This window comes from Chiloscyllium plagiosum, chromosome 32 (genome assembly GCF_004010195.1).
Source record: "Chiloscyllium plagiosum isolate BGI_BamShark_2017 chromosome 32, ASM401019v2, whole genome shotgun sequence".
NCBI classification, from domain to species: Eukaryota; Metazoa; Chordata; class Chondrichthyes; order Orectolobiformes; family Hemiscylliidae; genus Chiloscyllium; species Chiloscyllium plagiosum.
Window position 1 is genome coordinate 26,916,857 of NC_057741.1, and position 22,125 is coordinate 26,938,981.

General features: G+C 40.8%; 1 protein-coding gene and 1 long non-coding RNA gene across 5 annotated transcripts in view; one reads left to right on the top strand and one right to left on the bottom strand.

The window, feature by feature from the left end:
- Positions 1-22,125, top strand: part of hpse (heparanase) — a 38,619-nt gene that overhangs the window by 13,402 nt on the left and 3,092 nt on the right. For both annotated transcript variants that reach the window (XM_043674295.1, XM_043674294.1), the window contains 7 exons: positions 643-817; positions 1,639-1,686; positions 5,484-5,577; positions 8,771-8,877; positions 11,202-11,316; positions 14,645-14,772; positions 19,260-19,406. In XM_043674295.1, the coding sequence (XP_043530230.1) occupies positions 643-817; positions 1,639-1,686; positions 5,484-5,577; positions 8,771-8,877; positions 11,202-11,316; positions 14,645-14,772; positions 19,260-19,406 (814 nt within the window). The remainder of the gene's footprint in view (positions 1-642; positions 818-1,638; positions 1,687-5,483; positions 5,578-8,770; positions 8,878-11,201; positions 11,317-14,644; positions 14,773-19,259; positions 19,407-22,125) is intronic.
- Positions 1-22,125, bottom strand: part of LOC122539450 — a 39,345-nt gene that overhangs the window by 10,294 nt on the left and 6,926 nt on the right. Inside the window, exons 2-4 of one of the 3 annotated variants that reach the window (XR_006309086.1) lie at positions 14,517-14,596; positions 12,443-12,503; positions 6,884-6,947 (exon numbers count right to left, since the gene is read on the bottom strand). This is a non-coding gene — a long non-coding RNA (uncharacterized LOC122539450). Of the gene's footprint in view, positions 1-6,883; positions 6,948-12,414; positions 12,504-14,516; positions 14,597-18,419; positions 18,462-22,125 lie in introns of those variants that run through there. The other 2 variants (XR_006309085.1, XR_006309084.1) reach the window with 2 other exon arrangements.

The window sequence follows — 22,125 nt, forward strand, 5'->3', positions numbered from 1 at the left end:
TACTTCTTATACTTGTTTGCACAGCTTTTGTCTCCCTGTGTAACAAAGGAGAAACTTGCAGCAGAGGCAGTTTCCTGAAAGTTCACTCGCTTGAGTCTTGGAATGAGAGGGTTGAACCACAATGATAGACTGAGTAAACTGGATCTATACTCTGCAGTTTAGAAGAATAAGGGGTGAGCTCATTAATGCTTACAGAATTCTGAAGAGGTTTAACAGGGCAGACACTGAGAGGTTTGTTTCCACTGACTGGATGGTCTAGAATATGTGGCCCTGATCTCAGAATAAGGGGTCAACCATTAAAATTTGGATTTCTCTACCCCAGTGGGTTGTTAAAGTAAATGTCTGATACTCAAGCAATTAATTATAGGTACTCAACCAAAATGTTTGATTAACTCAGCTCTCACTGATGATCTAGTTTAAAGAAGCTGCTGCTACCAGTTGTTTGCATTTCACATCAATGTGCTCTTCCGATGAACCACATAAACTAAGTCAAAAGTTGGAAATGGTCAGTTGGTAGGGTGCTTTTTACTGAAACCTTGAATCTAATTAGTTCTGTGGAAATGGACACGTGACCAGACCAGAATTCAGGGTGGACAATATGCGACCTTGTTAATCTGTTCTTTCTTTATCTCGTTTTCACAGAGCCCAACAGTTTTAGAAAGAAAGCTCACATAAAAATTCATGGCTCTCAGCTTGGACAAGACTTTGAGCATTTGTATAATCTGCTGCACACATTCAAGAGCTTCAACCACTCTGGACTCTATGGACCTGATATTGGACAACCTGGGAGACAAGCGATAGTCACCTTGCTGAAAGGGTTGAGTTCTCTGTCAATTTTGCAAATATCTGCTCCAGGAGTAATGCCCCCATGACTATTAGTTACCAGAGGTTTTACTCACTATTAATAACTCCAATCAGATGGCATGTAGAAAAAGAACCTCCATGGTAGGATCTCAAGATTTTTGCCTATTGGGCCAATTTAGAGACTTTGGAATAAAGAACAGAAACAATTTACCTATATTCAATTTCATGTCGTTAGAACATACCAATGTTTGCTATAGCGGAGTAAATACTGATGTAATGTTGTCACTGTGGTAATGTAGGGAAATGCAGTAAGATCCTAGATACAGCAGTGATACAACTAACCAGTGATAAAGCTTGAGTAACAAGTATTTACAAACTCATTGAGAGAACTGACCTGGCTCCCTTCAGATAGTACTTTGTGGTCATTTACGTCCACCTGACAGAGCAGGTAGTTTTACCTGAAAATAAAGTTTAGGCTCATAGATTGGGCTAGGCAAGATGACTAATATTCTTTGCGCATCAGATCTGTTTGTGATTGAGTCTGTTAATATACTTTGGAAACATTTTCAACTGTATTGTTAGAACAGTTTCCACAAATGTAACAAAAGAATTTCCATTATCTGATAACAAATCTCTATAACTTAAGGAAGGTGCTGTGTCAGTTTAGACTGACAACACAGTAATCCAAACCTTCCTGCCTAGTCGGGAGAAGGGTCAATTTGTATGTCTTTTCCTTGGTCCATAGTTTGAGTTTGAAGTGGCCAGAAATTCTGAGATTGTTTTGTTCCAAAGTGATCTTTTAATTAACAATATTTTCCCTGATTTTACCCTTAGATTTCTTAAAACCGGAGGGAATGTCCTCAGTGCAATCACCTGGCACCAGTAGGTAACTTCTTTTTTGTACTGATGATGATAGGTTCATTTGTATAAGGTTCTGAAAAAGTTAACAGTAAGCTATATTGAGCTCCACCCTCCATCGGATATGTCACAGTCTTTGGGTGGAGATGGTTGAGGTGTGCAAGAGTACACAAAAGAAAAAATGTGTTCTGTACAGCTCCCAGGAGTGTTTAGTCATTTTGGCTAGCAAGTTAATGAAACCTGTAAGACAAGTTTCTCATATAGAGTCATGGAGTTATATAGCATGGAAATAGACCTTTTGGTCCAATTCTCCACGATGACCAGAAATTCCAAATTGATCCAGTCCCAATTGCCAGAATTTGGCCCATATCTCTCTAAACTCTATCTATTCATGTGCCCATTCAAATGCCTTGTAAATGTTGGAATTGTACCTGCCTCCATCACTCCTCTGGTAGCTCATTCCATAAAAGCCCCACCCTCTGCAAGGAAATGTTGCCTCTCAGGTTGCTTTTAAATTTTTCCCCTCTCACCTTAAACCTAGGCCCTCTAGTTTTGGACTCCTCTACCTTGGGAAAAGACCTTAGCTACTCACTGTCATGATGCTTATAATTTTAGAAACTTCTATAAGGTCACCCCTCAGCCTCTGATGCTCCAGTGCATAAAACCCCAGCCTGTTCAGCCTCTCCCTATAGTTCAAACCTTCCAATCCCAGCAACATCCTTGTCAATCTTTTCTGAACCCTTTCAAGTTAACAACACCTTTCCTATAGCAGGGAGCTCAGAACTGAATGCAGTATAACGCCGCACCAATGTCCTATAAAGCCGTAATACGACATCCGAATTCCTATGGTCAATGCACTGACCAATAAAGGCAAGTGTACAAAACTCCTCCTTCACCACCCTGTCTACCTGAAACTCCACTTTGAAGGAATTACGCAGCCTAGGTGTCTCTGTTCATGCTCAATGGTCTATAGTTCCCTGGCTTTTCCTTAATTAATGGCACTACATTAGCCACCCTCAATTCTTCCAGCATCTCATCCATGGCTGCCAATGATACAAATATCTCAGCAAGGATCCCAGCAATCTCTTCCTCACCATCTAATAATTAGATAAGCTCTAGATCTTCATTGAAAAAGGTGAATAGGTGTTGGCAAGCCACACAAACCAGAACACCACATGGTGATGTCTGAAAATACAATATGGTACCATTAATAGTATTATGAAGAATCCAAAGCCCCCTAACGTGACAGTAGCATGCTGAAATACATTACTATAAAATTGAAGCAGTTTTGATAAAGACAAACAGAATTTTCAGATATGGCAGGAGCCAGGGAGTGAGGTTTGGTGCCCTTACTGGACACTGAGGGAGTATTCCCCTCCATTGGAGTTGGCAAGAAGTGAAAATAATTGGTTATGTTAGTCTTAGAGAGAAATTTATCAATGTTTTGAACTTATTCATTGACTGAGCTGCCACACCCCTTTGGGGTAGGGAATTCCAAAATTTCATGATCATCTGAGTGAAAAAGTTCCTCCTCATCTCATTCCTAAATGGCTTGGCTTTTATTCTGAGATTGTCTCCAGCTAGAGTGAACATCCTTTCTGCATCTCCTCTGTATATTCCTTTCAGCATCTCTTTGGTTTTGTTGAGATTGCCTCTCATTCTTCTAAACTTTGGAGAATACAAGTTCAGTTTCCTCAATCTCTCCTCAAAGGGCAATCCCACCATCTGAGGACTCAGTCTGTGAACACCTGCTGCATTTCCTCTGGGTCAAGTATATCCTTCTTTGAGTAAGGGGACCAGAAGTGTGCACAATACTCCAGGTGCAGTTTCATTAATTGTTCTATACAATTTAAATGGGACTTCTTTGCTCCTCTATTGTTATCCTCTTGCAGTAAAGTCAAACATACCATTTACCTTCTAGCTTGCAGTCTATCTGCATGTTAGGTTTTGGTGACTTATGAACAAGGTCACTTAGGTCCCTTTGGAAATCAAATCTTTGCAGTTGCTCACCGTTTTAAAAATGCTTCACACTTCCATTCCTAATAACATCTGTGATGTTAGTGTTTTCCACATTCACCTTGACAACTGTATGAAGTTTTAGGAACTGATCCAAATAGGAAATGGCCTGCCCTTGCAATACGGATTGGCCTTTAGTGCTTTGAGGAGAGATTGTAGGCATTTGAAATAAATGCACAACATCGAGATAATGTTACTGAGGTATTTAAGATCGTGATTGTTGATCAGTTCCTCTGCAATCTGGTTATAGTTCATTTTAGTGCAAGCCCAATACCAGAGGACACATTCTCAAAGATAAATGAGAAGGTCAATACAGGGGATTCATGATTTATGAATGTCTGGTTTAGCTTGTACCACCAAGTATGATCTCGTACAAGATGTAATTTTAAGGATCTGACCTACAAATATTTCCTGTACTCATGAATGGCTGCTTTATATTGTCCTTTATTATATTGACTTGCAAACAGACTCCAGATTAAACCTGTTCACAACTTGTGGACTCTCTGTACACACTTACAAAACGGTAACATTGTACACAGAAACTTGATGAATATATGCGATAGCTGAGAGAATGGATGCAGCTATAAATTTTGGAAATGATTCATACATTTTTGGCTAATAGGGGTATTGAAGGACATGAGATAAAAAGTGGGACTTAGAAATTTGTAAACGTTTGTGACCATCCTGATGAATGGATAGAGGTTCTTTAAAGTGCATTGTTCAGTTTTCCAAAGGGTAATAGAAAATAATTTGGGGAAAGGGAAAGAGATATTGTTTAAATACGTGTGTTCTGGCTACCAGAACAGAATAGAGTCATAGAGACAGCACAGAGACAGACCCTTTGGTCCAACCTGCCCATGACCAGATATCCCAACCCAATCTAGTTCCACCTGCCAGCACCGGGTCTATATCCCTCCAAACCCTTCCTATTCATATACCCATCCAGATGCCTTTTAAATGTTGCAATTGAACTAGACTCCACCACTTCCTCTGGCAGCCCATTCCATACATGCACCATCCTCTGCATGAAACAAGTTGCCCCTTAGGTCTCTTTTATATCTTTCCGGTCTCACCCTAAACCTATACCCTCTAGTTCTGGACTCCCCCACCCCAGGGAAAAGACCTTGTCTATTTACCCTGTCCATGTGCCTCATGATTTTATAAACTTCTATAAGGTCACCCCTCAGCCTCTGAGGAAACAGCTCCAGGGAAAACAGACCCAGACTATTCAACCTCTCCCTATAGCTCAAATCCACCAACCCTGGCAACATCCTTGTCAATCTTTTCTGAACCCTTTCAAGTTTCACAGCATCTTTCCGATAGGAAGGAGACCAGGATTGCACGCAATATTCCAACAGTGGCCTAACCAATGTCTTTTACAGCCACAACATGATCTCCCAACTCCTGTACTCAATACTCTGACCAATAAAGGAAAGCATACCAAACGCCGCCTTCACTATCCTATCTACCTGCAACAATGTCTCTTTGTTCAGCAATTCTCCCTAGGACCTTAGCATCAAGTGTATAAGTCCTGCTAAGATTTGCTTTCCCAAAATGCAGCACCTCACATTTATCTGAATTAAACTCTATCTGCCACTTCTCAGCCCATTGACCCATCTGGAAATGAAGCAGTTCACACTCACCATCTTCGTTTTAATTTAGTTTCATCAATGCAATTAAACTGTGGTGATGAAAAGGTCTAAGTATGCAACTTTATGTAATTATGTTCAAGCATTCACTGGATTGAGTAGCTAACATTCTCTGAAATACATGCAGTATCAATAATATGCTTCATCATTTGCCAGTTATTACCTGAATGGGCGGACTGCATCACTGAAGGACTTCCTGAACCCTCAGGTGTTGGACAGCCTTATTCTTAAAATTAATCAAATTTTTGAGGTAAGCAGACTTTTGTGTAATAAAGTCCATGTCTTTTTATTTTTCTCTATTTTTGATTTATCATAAAATCCCTATAGTGTGGAAACAGGTCAGATTACAACAGGATCTTGACCAAATGGGCCAATGGGCTGAGAAGTGGCAGATAGAGTTTAATTCAGATAAATGAGAGATGCTGCATTTTGGGAAAGCAAATCACAGCAGGGCTTATACACTTAATGGTAAGGTCCTAGGGAGTGTTGCTAAACTAAGAGATCTTTGAGTGCAGTTTCATAGCTCCTTGAAAGTGGAGTTGCAGGTAGATAGGATAGTGAAGAAGGCGTTTGGTATGCTTTCTTTTATTGGTCAGAGTATTGAATACAGGGGTTGGGAGGTCATGTTGCGGCTGTACAGGACATTGGTTAGGCCACTGTTGGAATATTGCGTGCAATTCTGGTCTCCTTCCTATCGGAAAGATGTTGTAAAACTTGAAAGGGTTCAGAAAAGATTTATAAGGATGTTGCCAGGGTTGGAGGATTTGAGTTATAGGGAGAGGCTGAAAAGGGTGGGGCTGTTTTTCCTGGAGGGTTGGTGGCTGAGGGGTGACCTTATAGAGGTTTACAAAATTATGTAGGGCATGGGTAGGGTAAAAATGCAAAGTGTTTTCCCTGGGGTGGGGAAGTCCAGAACTAGAGGGCATAAGTTTAGGGTGACAGGGGAAAGATATAAAATGGACCTAAGGGGCAATGCTTTCACACAGATGGTGGTACATGTATGGAATGAACTGCCAGAGGAAGTGGTGGAAGCTTATACAATTGCAACATTTAAGAGGCATTTGGATGGGTATATGAATAGGAAGGGTTTGGAGGGATATGGGCCGGGTGCTGGCTGTTTTCCCTGGAGCGTCGGAGGCTGAGGGGTGACCTTCCAGAGGTTTATAAAATCATGAGGGGCATGGATACGATAAATAGACAAAGTCTCTTCTCTGGGGTGGGGGAGTCCAGAACTAGAGGGCATAGGTTTAGGGTGAGAGGGGAAAGGTATATAGAGACCTAAGGGGCAACTTTTTCACGCAGAGGGTAGTACGTGTTTGGAATGAGCTGCCAGAGGAAGTGGTGGAGGTAGGACGATTGCAACATTTAAAAGGCATCTAGATGGGGATATGATTAGGAAGAGTTTGGAGGGATATGAGCTGGGTGCTGGCAAGTGGGATTAGATTGAGTTGGGATATCTGGTCGGCATGGGCGAGTTTCCATGCTGTACATCTCTTTGACTCACTGACTCTAACAATTGCTGTAAATTGTTATTTTTAACTAATAAATCAACGCACCTTAAGTTGTGAACCAGTCGCTCTGGCCATCCCCTTCCAAATAGAGTTCACCAAACAACAAGTCCTGAGAAGCCAAAAAGGATCATTTCCGTGAACCCTGTGGTCAAGGACCATTTGAATAACCACCCTAGTTTTCCTCTCCACCTCTAACACCCTTTTTTTTTTGTCTGTGTCTGTCTGCATATGTGTGTCGGGTGAGTTTTATAAGGGGATTAGCGTTTTATCTGGTAGAGTTAAACGTCAAGAATTCATAATTATTTACCTGTGGCTGAAATCTATTTGTAATAAATAGCATTTCTTGTTAAGTCGAAAAGACTGGTCTATGCTATCTAGCAACCTGGAATTAAAAGACAGGTAAATTGGAGAACTTTGTGTATTTCTACAAAATCTTTAACTTTGGTGATGCCACATGAATAACAGTGTTTGACTTACAGCATACTATTCGGTGAAGTGTTACAGTGTTCAGCTGTTAGACAAGTGCATGACATCAGTTTATAAATTTACTCCTCGCTACCCTCCTCACTGCCAAATGTTTGAAAATGATGGAAACTCATAACTGCAGCTTCTAAAATCTGCTCCAAAAGATATATAATGTGAAGATCATTTGTTTCTCTCCCAATTGTTGCTGCTAGCTAGCCTCAGCTATCGAGTGTGCATGAGCTGTATAGTTTACACACAGAACTTTCCTATGTAACTTAAAATTAAACATAATCTTTTTTGCTCAGATCATGGATAGAGATGCTTAAGTGATTTCTTTATTTTGGAATGAATATTTTGCTCCTGGCTGCAAAGTCAGATCAAATTGAAATGGATAACAACGTTCACTGTTCCCCAAGTGCCTCTATTTCCTATACATTTTACAGGTCATTAACAAATGTCAGACCGAGAGGTAATCAACGTCTCTTTTAGACTGTCTAACATGCTGGGTCATGGAACAATTCATGCACTTTCAATGATGCACAATTACCATACAGTGTCTTTAAATGGAAAAGAAAACTGCTGGAAATACTCAGCAGATCAGATAGCATCTGTGGAGAGAAGTTGGGTTAACTTTTGAGATTCAGATATTCTGTAATGAGTAAGGATTAACAGTTTCTATTCTGCTGCTCCTCTGATGATAGTCATCTCATAGAGTCAGAGAGATGTACAGCATGAAAACAGACCCTTTGGTCCAACTTGTCCATGCCGACCCGATATCCCAGCGCAATCTAGTCCCATTTACCAGCACTTGGTTCATATCCACCTAAACCCTTCCTATTCATATACCCATCCAGATGCCTTTTAAATGCTGTAATTGATCCAACCTCCACCACTTCCCCTGGCAGCTCATTCCATACACGCACTACCCTCTGTGTGAAAAAGTTGCCCTTTAGGTCCCTTTTACATCTTTCCCCTCTCACCCTAAACCTATGCCCTCTAGTTCTGGACTCTCCCACCCCAGGGAAAACACCTTGTCTATTTATCCTATCTATGCCCCTCATGATTTTATAAACCTCCAAAAGGTCACCCCGACGCTCCAGGGAAAACAGCCCGAGCCTGTTCAGCCTCTCCCCATAAATCCTCCAACCCTGGCAACATCCTTGTAAATCTTTTCTGAACCCTTTCAAGTTTCACAACATCCTTCTGATAGGAAGGTCAGCTCAATCTGAAATGTTAACAGTCCAGATGCTGCCTGATTAGCTGTATATTTCCAGCATTATTTTGTTTTATCTCAGACTTCTAGAATCCACAGTAGTTTTGGTTATGACTTATTTTTATGAATATACTTTTCAAAAATAAATATTTGTTTCTGGCTTAAATATATCATTAATCTTGTTTTCATGGTTCAGTCAATAATAATATTGATCTTCAAATTAACATTAAGCTCTTATACTTCCCTTACCACAGATTGCTTCTAAAATTGCTCCTGAAAAGAAGGTATGGTTAGGGGAGACCAGTTCAGCTTTCGGAGGAGGAGCTCCTGATCTCTCAGACACATACGTAGCTGGTTTTATGTGAGTAGCAAGCATTCATTATCCTGTAAGCCACTTATAAGAGCTAATTCCTCAGTTAATTTATAGCACAGTGGTCAGCACATTTATATCATTCAGAATGAAGCCAGATGTATATTAGAATCAATGTAGAGTATCATTCTCTCTGGTCTGCTTCAAAATATGAGCTCAGCCCACCATCTGAAGGCCACCCAGTTTTACTTGTGCTAATGTTTCCTCTTTAGCCATCCCTTTTCCAGTGTTCACAATTTTTGCTCTGTGACATTCAATTCCACCGCCTCCTGTACCCCCCCTCCCCCGAAGTTGGATTGAAGCATCCTTAACTCATTTGCTGTAAGACCCCATAGGTCTAAGAAATTTTCATCCAATTAATTTGACTGATTGTGCTAATTTGACCAGAGGAGAATGGTCCAGTCTAATGCGCTAACACTGATAGGCATTGAATGGCCTATATCCAAGAGAAAAGCAAATTAGAAAAAAATTTACAAGTTCTAAAGCTGGAGCGTCGGAGGCTGAGGGGTGACCTTATAGAGGTTTATAAAATCATGAGGGACATGGATACGATAAATAGACAAAGTCTTTTCCCTAGGGTCAGGGGAGTCCAGAACTAGAGGGCATAGGTTTAGGGTGACAGGGGAAAGATATAAAAGAGACCTAAGGGGCAACTTTTTCATGCAGAGGGTGGTACGTGTATGGAATGAGCTGCCAGAGGAAGTGGTGGAGGCTAGTACAGTTGCAACATTTAAAAGGCATTTGGATGGGTATATGAATAGGAAGAGTTTGGAGGGATATGGGCTAGGTGCTGGCAGGTGGGACTAGATTGGGTTGGGATATCTGGTCGGCATGGATGAGTTGGACTGAAGGGTCTGTTTCCGTGCTGTACATCTCTATGACTCTATGCAATGTTTTTTACAATTTTTTGCACCTCCTCCAATTTGTGGAACATCGTCAAGTAATTCAAATGATGAACTGGATGGAAAAGTGTCCCCAGTGTCTCATTGTAATTTCCATCCCTCTGTCAAGATGAACAAGTATAATAGAATTACCATGAGGTACCTGAGGGTTTGGAATCTGTTCCTGTCCTTGTCTGCTTGCTGAGGGAGGTTCAGAATCACCCTTCAGTACCTTCACCAAATGACCATTAATCATAGGTGTGCTCTGACTGACTTGGATAACTACTAAACTGAATCACAGTCAACCACAGGATACAATCATAGAATCCCTATAGTGCAGAAAAAGGCCACTCGATCCATTGAATCTGCACTGACATTCCAAAAAGCATCCCACCCAGACCCACCCCCATCATCCACATGGTTTTTTTACCATCTAATATGAACATCTCTGGACACTACAGAGCAATGTTTAGCATGGCCAAATCACCAAACGTGGCTTCCTCTGGGTGCTCCGGTTTCCTCCAACAGTCCAAAGATGTGCAAATTAGGTGAATTAGCCATGCTAACTTGCCGATGATATTAAGGATGTGTAGGTTAGGTGCATTAGTCAGGGTAAGTGTAGAGTAATAGGGTAGGGGAATGGGTCACGCTTCGGAGGGTCGGGTGTGGACTTATTGGACCTAATGGCCTGTTTCCATTAGGGATTCTATGATCAAATCACATCTTTTGAACGTAGGAGGAAACACACATAGACATAGGGAGAACATGCAAACTCCCAAAGCTGGAATTGAACCCAGGTCCCTGGCATTGTGAGGCAGCACAGCTGATCACCATATCACTCTAATTATATTCCTTCTTCCAACACTTGAATCATTTGTCCAAAGATGTTGCAAGATTAGTAATGAGAACACTGACGAATTATACCCTTGTCCCCCTTTCCTTGATTGGACATGATTGTGATGGCACTGTTGAGTTTGTTTGTTAGGCACCTACCGCGACAACAACTTGGAGCTGCTAATTCGCATGGGAAATGAAAAGTTTTAATCACTAGTCATTCTGTTCTGTTAATACAGCCATCAAGCTTAAAGAATACTGTATCATACTTTGGAGAGTTTGAGTTTCAATGCATTGGAGACTGCTTTTCATATCACTTAGTGTTATAATCCAGAAATCCAATTAGCGGAGGATAGAACTAGAGCCAAACTTAATGTAACTTTTGACATTTATTTACAACTTACACATTGTATGTACACATCTTACAACCCAACAATCACAGTCTTAGTTTGTGGAGGTCCAGGTGAATCTCCAGCTAATACCTGCAAGCATTTCAGATATAGGTGCTGGATTTTCAGAATAGTTGTTTTGTTTTATCGATTGAGTTGATGTGAGAGGCATTTGATCAGCCCAGGTGCTCATCATCTCATTATTTTACAGGTGGTTGGACAAACTTGGACTGTCGGCTAAATTGGGCATTGATGTTGTTATCCGACAGGCTTTGTTTGGTGCAGGGTTTTACCAGCTGGTGGATAGAACTCTTGACCCTTTACCAGTATGTATGATACAGTTTTTAAATTTAAGTAATAATTTTAAAAGACACTGGAACTAACATTCACTTTGCATTGCACGTAAGCACTGTGATTTCACAATCTGCACACATTTTATTCCTGATTTGACCAGGACCTAATTTAAAGAATCTTGGGTGGGCAGGGCTGTTAATTAGGATAGACAGGCAGGAGGCTGGAAGAACACAGCAAGCCAGGCAGCATCAGGAGGTGGAAAGTCAACATTTCGGGTGTAACCCTTCTTCAGGACTGAGGATGGATGTGCGGGAGTTGCAGATAAGGGAGTGAGGTGGAGTGGGTGGGTGGGAGGGAGGGTGGGCTGGTGAGGTAAGGTAGGGATAGGTGAACATAAGTAGAAGGTATGACCTGGTTGGTTAATGGGAGAAATTAATCCAGTTGGTAACTGGAAGGAAGGGTGAATCAGAGGAATGGAAGGGAAGGTGAGGGGCTTGAACAGGAGTCTGGGATGGTAAGGGAGGTTATCTGAAATTGGAGAACTCCATGTTGAGTCCTCTGGGCTGTAGGCTGTCCAGGTGGAAGATGAGGTGTTGTTCCTCCAATTTGTGGTTTGATTGGCTGTAGGAATGGAGAGGCCAAGGATGGTCATGTTGGAAAGGGAGTGGGAAAGGTAATTAAAATGGGTGGTGACTGGGAGCTTAGGTCGACCCCTGCAATGGAGGAGCCCAACAAAACTTGTGTGTAGCTTTTAAAACATCTTCCTCCTTTCCAATGACCTTGCCCTCTCTGATATGACTGGAAAATCATGAACAGAAATATGTTTCCATTATGAAATAGTTTCAGGCAATTTCATCCTCATTCAATAGCCATTTTGTGGGTTGTTAAGACAGGTGGAGATTTGAACAATACAGGAAGGATTATGTGTGCTGCAGGCTGACTGTTTAGAAACATTCACAGTTTTCATTGCATGTTCTCCATTTGACTTAGAATGTTCAGTGCTATCACAGGTTGCAAACCAAACAGCATTTTATGGGTGAGTTGGTAGTTGGAGTGTGTGTGTTTGTGTGTATCATTTACAATTTACCATACTGCCATTGAAGGCATGATATTCTGCTGCAGTCAGGCAATTTGCAAGATCAGGATTGTTGAATTTACCTCCTGCACTCCAGCACAGAATGCCACTTTACCCTTTCACTGATAAGGGTGGGCTGTGGACCTAAGTGGAAGGGAATGAAAACAGGATTGTCAACTCTCTAGAATTTCTCTAGAAGCTCCAGGAATTAATGAAGCTCCTAGACACTGCAAAATAGCAACAATTCACAATTATCTAGGGAACATCACAGCATAGGTGCACCATTTGGAAAGATGAAGAGGTGCTGCTGACACCTCAATCATCATTAAGAAGGTAAGAAGATTTATTTGACTCCAAGTAAATTGTTTCTTGATATGGTACTTAGACAGGAGCTTTTCCATTGAAATAGAGAGACAACTGATCTGGTTATATTAACTGCTTTAAATTGGCATTGTGGTGGCTCTCCATTGATTTATACAGAGAGTGAAAAATAGTAAGAGCTACTTATCAAGTACATTTAACATTAAATTAAATGATTTAACCTGACAGGGCGAGTAAATATTTATGATTGAGGTAAGAGATTATACAAGGGAAACAATATTATCTCTCAGGATTTGGTGCCTATTTATCTCAGAGAAAGTGTGTTTCTTTAGCAAAAAAAGGCACTGAATTATCAAATTGTGTATGGTGGAGAGAATCATTGTACTTCACTCACAATTTTAACCTTTTAATTAGTCATTCTTGGGATGCAGATGTCCCTAACAAGACTGACATTTATTGCTCATCTCTCGTTATCTTCCAACATGTGGTCTTTTTAAGCTGCGGGTAAGAATTTAATGCATAATTGAGTGGCTTGCTAGGCTGTTTCAGAAGGCAGTTGAGTCAACTTCTTTGGTGTTGGACAGGAGTTACATAGAGCCAGATTAGTTTAGAAACAGTAGGTTTTCTCTCTAAAGATTCTTGGTGAACCAGTTACTTTTTTTTTGACAGTCCAATCGCTTTGAGGTTATTTTACTGAAACCAATTTTCTATTTCCAATTTTTTGTTTACATTAAGTTCTTAAACTGCAAAGGTGTGATTTGAAGCTGTTTTTGTGTGAGGATATGGACAGATGTGGCACCATTGTGGTCATGATGGTAATTCAGAGGCTTGAATGTATACCCCAGGTACATGAGCTCAAATCCCACCACAGTCCCTGTGGAACTTAAATTTAGTTAATCAAATGTGGGACAAAAATTTAATATCCAAGCTGTCATCCTGTTTTCACCCCTCAGTCAAAGCAAAACGCTCAGAAATCCAGCATAGTTTTACCTCCTTCATCTTTATTCCAGGCCATGGAGGGAGACAGAACAATCGCCCATGTGCACAGGGACATGAGTTCACGGTCTCCTCTGGAACAGTAGTTTCTCAATGAACTATATAGTCATTTTACGGGGAGGAGCATCTAAATAAGGCAACATACATATTGACTGGGTGACCGTCACAATCAGCAAGTGTCAGTTGTAAGGATTAAGCCATCTGCTGTTACAGAATGAATAACTGGCTTCACAAAATAAATATTTTTCACCTTGTTAAACTTGCCTCACTTACTGAATGCTACCTCATCTTGTTAAATGGCTCTACATAATAAATGCTTTTCCACCTTGTTAATCCATTACCTTTGCCTGCAGCACCCCATTGTTAACTGTAAGTGGTTATCTGATCTGAGTCATGCTCAGCTGAACCTCTTGTTTCACAAAACTCAGAATTTAACTCTTTCTCTGCCTGCGCTCAGTTGAACCCCCTGTTTCACAAAACTCAGAACTTAATTTCCCTGCCTGCTTATACCCTATACGCATCCTCAAAGCAACTATGTAACTATTGGATTATTTGTTTTTTTTCAAGAAAACACGTTTTGTTCACCAATATCTTTCAGGGAGGGAAATCTGATGCCCTAATCTGATCTGATATATATGCCACTTCTAGCAATTGGCTGGCTCTTAGCTGTCTACTGAATTGGCTGAGCAAACCATTTGGTTTTATTTTAAGATGCTGAATCATCAGACAGTTTGGAAAAGGCAATAAAAGTTGGTCTTACTAGTGACGCCAAATTTCTGTGAATAAATTCTTTAAAAGCCCTGTAACATAGCAATTATACAAAGAAACTGCCAAATCTACTTGAATCCGGTTCTGTAATTGACTGCAGGCTCTCTCGCATATTACAGTTTCAGTATCTGTCTCCTCATCTTTAGGAATTCCTGATTAAAACAAACATACAAAAAATCCTTTATTTCTGTTCTTTGCAGGATTATTGGCTTTCTCTCATTTATAAAAGACTTGTCGGCACCAGGGTACTGAATGTATCTGCTGTGCACAAAGACACAGCCGACAATGGAACCTTACGTGTATACATGCACTGTACCAACCCCAACAGGTAAAGGACCTTCCTGAATACTTTTCTTACCTAATGCTGGTCTAGAGCATTTTTTATATTTTATTTGGATGCTTATTGATTGCACCAAATGGTTGCTGCTATTGTCATGGACTTATGACCGAAGACCCAGATGACAATGTCAGACTTTCACTTCAGTTTATTAACAGAGCAGAATTTATACCTTATCCTGTGCCCACACAATAACAGAGAACTTGAATTTCTATAGCAACTTTCACAACTTCCAAGATGTCCCAAAAGGCCTTCCAGACAATTAAATGCTGTAGCAGTGTGGTCACAATTGTAATCGAGGAAACAAACAGCCAATCTATACACAAACTCTCACAAACAGCAAAATGATAATGACTAGATAAGATTGTGTATGGTAAGATTGGTTGATGAATAAGGATTGGCCAGAACCTCCCTCCCCATCCCCTGACTCCCTTCCAATCCCATCCCCCTCCCTTCAGTCCTGAAGAACGGTTACACCCAAAACATTGACTTCTGCATTTCCTGATGCTGCCTGGCTTGCTGTGTTCTTCCAGTATCCTGCCTGTCTACTTCTTTAAAATAGTGTCATTGTATCTTTTACACCACCTGAGTTAGAAATGAAGTGAACTGAACATGAAAGCATCATTTACAAATGGTGCAATGACTTCTTGTTTTGTTTTCTAAATTGACTTCTACATGTAGTTTTAATCCATTATGAATGCACTCTTTTCGTAAAGAATTCAATGATGTGTTAAGTGAAAGATAAAAGATTTAGCAAACCTTCAACTTAAGGCCCCAGTAATTTTGAATTGAAGATATAGAGGTTTTATTAAAACAAAACATTCAATATATGCTAAGGAGCAGAGAGGAAGTCTTGCCATATGTACCTCATGGAGAGCTTGCAAATTGATAGCATTTGGCTGCTAAATAGGATGCTATTTCAGTTTCCACTTCAAAAACATTATTGCTGGTGAAGACAAGGGATCGGATTTAGAAATCATGCTATCCTGTCTGACCCATTTTAGGATAGTTCAATGTCAAGTAAATTCTTTGTGGCAGCTATTTTGTCCATAACACTGCCCCACAACAAAAAGAAGAAACAATTAATCTATTCTTGGTGATGGAGCTGGTTGAAGGGAGAATTTTGGCCAAGACATCATTAGGCTCTTGTTTTCTTTAACATCCTGAATCAGAAAGATCGATTTGTATTTTATATAGCAGCTTTCTTAATCTCATGATGCCCCAAAACACTTTACAGTCAATGGGATATTTTTAAAATGTATTTCCTGTTATAAAGTGGAAGGAAGGTGCAGTCCAATCAAAAACAGTAATTCAAACACACATCTGTTCAGTTGAGTTTTCCTGTTCAATTTGAAATTCAATTGTTTAAAAAAGTTTAGGTTTTCTTGTAAAACAGTAAAAGCAAAGGACAGACCAAAATTTTAGCTGTCCAGCATTGTTGTGCGTTGGAGGTAACTGTTAACGCAAGAAAATAAAAAGTTGGAACCCTACATTGTTTAATGATGTTGAAACAATTTTGGCATTTACTTTTAAGTTTTAAGATGTGGGTAATGTGGATTGTAATAATTCTGAAAAAGGTCAGAAAGAAATGTCATACTGTTACTTGGAAGATTTATCTGTAATTATCTGAAGCATTGTGACCTGAAGTGAAATTGTAGGGGGAGAAGAAATTATAGATAAGCCTTCCAAGTTAACATAGCATGAACTTTCTTCCTGACATTTGGATTATTACATTCCAAAATTAGTTGCAACTGTGGCCTATATGCTATCCTTCCAGGGCACCCCATTCAATATTTCTTCATTTCCTGCGAGAAATCCTCTAACAATTCCCTTTTCTTCAACCCTTCTGATAGGCTCTATCAATGCCCAAGACTTACTCTGAACCCCCACAAATTTGTTAATGACACGTCCAAACCGAGGTCATTATTTAGATCATGTGTAATTTAGAGAACACAAATAATTAAACCACAACATGCAGATGTAATTTCATGTGAACATTTTGCTATGCTTCAATTTTATATTCTAATTTCGTATTGAATTAATTAACTAGTAATACTTAAGGGCACTTCTGTATAACCTTAACATGTTTGGTGGAAGGTATGAAAGTGACCTATTATGACAGAAAGGTGAAATTGCAATGGTACATGTGTACACACACAATATATGTTAGAAATATATGCCTATGATAGAAAGAACATGTACACACATTGCACGTGTATCAAATTAACAAAATAGTTGACGGCCAATCTACAGTTCATTTGTCAGGGCAGTGCCTTGACCAATCAGAGTCAACCTATCTGATTTAAGTTTTTTTAAGTTGAGGCAGTTAAACGTCAGTCATCATCTAACCTACTCTGTGGCAACATCTCTTCCAATCAGAGTCCCTTTGCCAACCAATCAGCAGTCTATGCTCACACAATATAAAATTTTGTTCTCATTTTACAATTTTATTCTTGTGAATGTTCTGATGAGCGCAAGACGAAAGCTTGACAAAATGTGACCTTTTTCAGCAATACTCAACGTTTACACTACAGAATGTCTATTAATAAACATAATTTATTAAGTTGTTCTTGGAATTTAAAGGTTAACTGTATAAAATGAATGTATTAATACTTCCATTAATGTCTAAAGGACCAGACTAAATATCTCTACAATAACATCATTCAGCCTTTGCCAAGCTTCATACCATGTGCCTCTGTTATTTGTGTGATAAGAAAGTAGTGCAATAGACATTTATATTTCCAATTTAATTTTAATGGCATAAATCTGGGCAGAAGTCCATTTAAGAATTATTTGTTTTGTGCCTTTTTTCATTCCAAAGACTGAGATTAAATTGTCTCATTTTGAAATACAATTGCTGGGACTAAAGTCACAGTGTGATGTTTTGCTATTTTCTTCTGTTTTCTAAATAGGCTGCAAATAAAATTCTTCAAAGGAAACGTGCAATCATTTTGCTGTGGGAATATGGACAGAATTTCCTGCCCCTGATGTATTGAGCTTGGTGATGAATGGGGACCCTGCCTCCATTCAATCTCAACACTGATTAAGTTCAACATAAATCAGCTATCTGGCTTTCCCACTGTTGACAGTTGAGGCCCTCAATGCCCAGTTACGGTCCTCATCCCATTACTGCTGGACTTCAGCAGGCAGCGGACTCACTGTCAGTGATGCTCGTAGGCTTCTGAAGGTCCTTCATGTATAAGCATTCAGTGCTTGCCCAAGGAACCTGCATCATGGAGGACAGCCATTTGCTATTCTCATCACTTCCCTGTGCCTGGGTCCATTGGTGACCCTGTGCCCGCACTGGTGCATTACCAGCAGCAGCCACCAATGCCCAGTGGAGCTGTTGGCCTCTATCAGGAAGTAGTCTTGGCACTGGGACCTCTGTCCCCAAGGTCCGTGATGGCAGAGAAAGCCTAACCCTGCTCAGTTGGTACTTAATGAGAAAAGTGACACAGGATTCTAAAAGACAATTAGTTAGGGGAGGTGAGGGTCTAGTGGTATTATGCTGGATTGCTAATCCAGAGACCCAGGTAGTGTTCGGGGGATCTAGGTTTGAATCCTGCCATGACAGATAGTGGAACTTGAATTCAATTAAGATGACCATGAATCCATTGTTGATTATTAGAAAATCCTACCTGGTGCACTCATGTCCTTTCAGGAAGCAAATCTGCCATCCTTACTTGGTGTGGCCTACTTGTGACTCCAGACCCACATGTGATTGACTTTTACTCGTCAATTAGGGATGGGCACTAAATGCTGGCATAGCCAGTGATGCCCTCTTCCTGTGAATAAAGAAAAAGGTCTCTGTCACCTCCAATAAATAATGTTGCCATAGACCTAGAGGGATGCTCTTTCATTAAAGAGAGAGTTTAACCTGACCATCAGTCTTAGGCAAGGGGAAAGATTGAGAAGGTGGGACCTTCATGGTGACCTCAGGTGATCTGGGAATTGAACCGGCAGCGTTGGCGTCAGTCTGCTATACAAATCAGCTGTCCAGCCAACTGACCTAACTGAAACCCTACCTCCATGAAATATCTGCCTGTTTTGTATGTGTGTGTGTTTTTCATTAGCTAGTACCCAGAATAATATGCTCAAGGAGTGAATGATTTTGTAAGTAAGGCATTGACAATAGCTTATTAATATTCAGAAGTCACATGGCACCAGATATAGTCCAACAGGTTTATTTGAAATCACAAGCTTTCGGAATGCCACTCCTTTGTCAGGTGAAGTCAGGTGAACTTTACCTGATGAAGGAACAGCACTCTGAAAGCTTGTGATTTCAAATAAACTTGTTGGATGATAACCTGGTGTTGTGTGACTTCTGACCTTTTCCACCCCAGTCCAACACTGGCACCTCCACATGTACTAATACTCAGCATGGAATTTGAGTGCACACGTAGTGTTGGGAGGATCAACTGAAGAACTAGATTAATGATTATCGACAATAATACTAATTCATCTTTCTCCACTTCCAGTTACATCTATCGAAAGGGATCAGTAACGATGTTTGCTTTAAACCTGAGTGACCAAGACAAACACATTCTCCTTTGCTGCTCTTTGTTCAACAAAACTATTCAGTACTTGCTTCAACCTGGTGACAGTAGAAAAGGATTATATTCACAGTAAGCACACCTTTGGCTTTTAACAAATTCAGTGACTAGGTTATCTAAAAGTATTTATGATGATCTGCATTGAGCCAATGTTCCTCTTTTTATTTCACTTTCGCAAATTGCTTGAAGAGGGCAAGCTATGGGTCATTTCTATGGAAAGCATTGCCATTACCTGTCCCATTACCATTACCACTGCAACCCCACCATGATCCTTCCCTCACTGCCTCCCAACCACCCAAACCCCACCATCACCATGTAATCCTGTTTCAGACAGATTTGAGTCCAGCTGCTATTGCTTGCATTGTACCCTCTGGCCATCAACCAGTGAAGTGCTTTTGAAGTTTAAATGGGGGAAATGCAACAATGAATTTGCATATTACAAAAGGCCACAATTAGTGACGGGCTACATAACCAAGCCATAGCTGTAAGGATAAAAATAATCTGGAAACGGAGAGATTATCCTTCGTTTTCTTTAAATAGCAGCATTAGAATTTTTTCACAACATCTGAAGTAGCTGTGCAGCATTCCCTCTGCACCATACTCTCCATCTAGACTATCTGCTCAAATCCAGCAGTGGGCCTTATATCCATTAACTTAATTCAGAGGCATGAATACAACTGTCAGGACCAAGTAGATGTTCTAGCTCCTGAGACTGTATCTGTTGTGTGGCAGACAAACTGCAAGAGTGTTATCATAATTTATAAAATTGATAGTTCCTGTGTTCCTGCTCATCATTTTTTGGGGGTGTGGGAGGAACTAATTATAATTCAGTTAATGAGAAAGCAAGTAAATATGGGTCCCTTGGACACTCTGGGTGGGCATACTTGCAACATTTATTTTTAAACCAGCCACAAAACAGCCCCATTTAAAGTCAGTACATTCATAATATCAGTCACCCCAAGGTATTAATTACTTGTTTAATGTCAGAAGTGTTTGATCTCTGCTGTGATGTCTGCATCAGTTGCAATAGCCCTTGCTTCCTCAGGCTCCTATTTGGAGGTGTATGTCCTGGCCTGCAGCCTTGAGGGAAGCATCCACACATTTTCCAGGACACAGAGTACCAGAATCTGGGAAAGTGAAGGACTTAGTGGGTGAGACTGGCAGATAAAAGAAAAACTGTGAGATGATTGTGCAGGAAGATCTATCAAGAGTAGAGGCTGGAATACAGTTGAGATGCCTGAAAGATTCAAGGAGCGAGGTCTGGCTACTGCATAGCAGTGTTGGGGCAGCTGCTGTAGTTTGTAATTGGGTATCCCGTCCATGACGTTGGCTCTTGATTGGAAGGAAGGGTGACATTTTTTCCAACAAGTGGATTAGTCCATGTGTGGGTGTTACAATTTCCTAGTTAAATATATTAAGGACAAAAGGGTAACTAGGGAGAGATTAGGGCCCCTCAAAGTAAGGCAGCCTTTGTGTGGAGCCACAGAAAATGGAGGAGATACTAAATGAATATTTTGCATTAGTATTTACTGTGGAAAAGGATATGGAAGATATAAACTGTAGGGCAATTGGTGGTGACATCTTGCAAAATGTCCAGATTACAGAGGAGGAAGTGCTGGATGTCTTGAAACAGTTAAGGGTGGATAAATCCCCAGGACCTGATCAGGTGTACCCGAGAACTCTGTGGGAAGCTGGAGAAGTGATTGCTGGGCGTATTGCTGAGATTTTTGTATCATCAATTGTCACAGGTGAGGTGCCGGAAGACGAGAGGTTGGTAAATGTGATGCCACTGTTTAAGAAGGGTGGTAAAGACAAGCCAGGGAACTATAGACCGGTGAGCCTGACATCAGTGGTGGAGAAGGTTAGACTAGATTAGATTAGATTAGATTACTTACAGTATGGAAACAGGCCGATCGGCCCAACAAGTCCACACCGACCCGCCGAAGCGCAACCCACCCATACACCTACATTTATCCCTTCACCTAACACTACGGGCAATTTAGCATGGCCAATTCACCGACCCTGCACATCTTTAGACTGTGGGAGGAAACCGGAGCACCCGGAGGAAACCCACGCAGACACGGGGAGAATACGCAAACTCCACACAGTCAGTCACCTGAGGTGGGAATTAAACCCGGGTCTCTGGCGCTGTGAGGCACTGTGCCACCGTGCCGCCCTCAAGTTGTTGGAGGGAATCCTGAGGGACAGGATGTACATGTATTTGGAAAGGCAAGGACTGATTAGGGATAGTCAACATGGCTTTGTGCGTGGGAAATCATGTCTCACAAACTTGATTGAGTTTTTTGAAGAAGTAACCAAGAGGATTGATGAGGGCAGAGCAGTAGATGTGAGCTATATGGACTTCAGTAAGGTGTTCAACAAGATTGCCCATGGGAGACTGTTAGATCTCATGGAATACAGAGAGAACTAGCCATTTGGATACAGAACTGGCTCTAAGGTTGAAGAGAGAGGGTGGTGGTGGAGGGTTGTTTTTCAGACTGGAGGCCTGTGACCAATGGAGTGTCACAAGGATCGGTGCTGGGCCCTCTACTTTTTGTCATTTACATATATGATTTGGATGCGAGCATAAGTAGTACAGTTAGTAAGTTTGCAGATGACACCAAAGTCATCTGGACAGCGAAGAGGGTTACCTCAGATTACAGCAGGATCCTGACCAGATAGGCCAATGGGCTGAGAAGTGGCAGATGGAGTTTAATTCAGATAAATGCGAGGTGCTGCATTTTGGGAAAGCAAATCTTAGCAGGACTTATACACTTAATGGTAAGGTCCT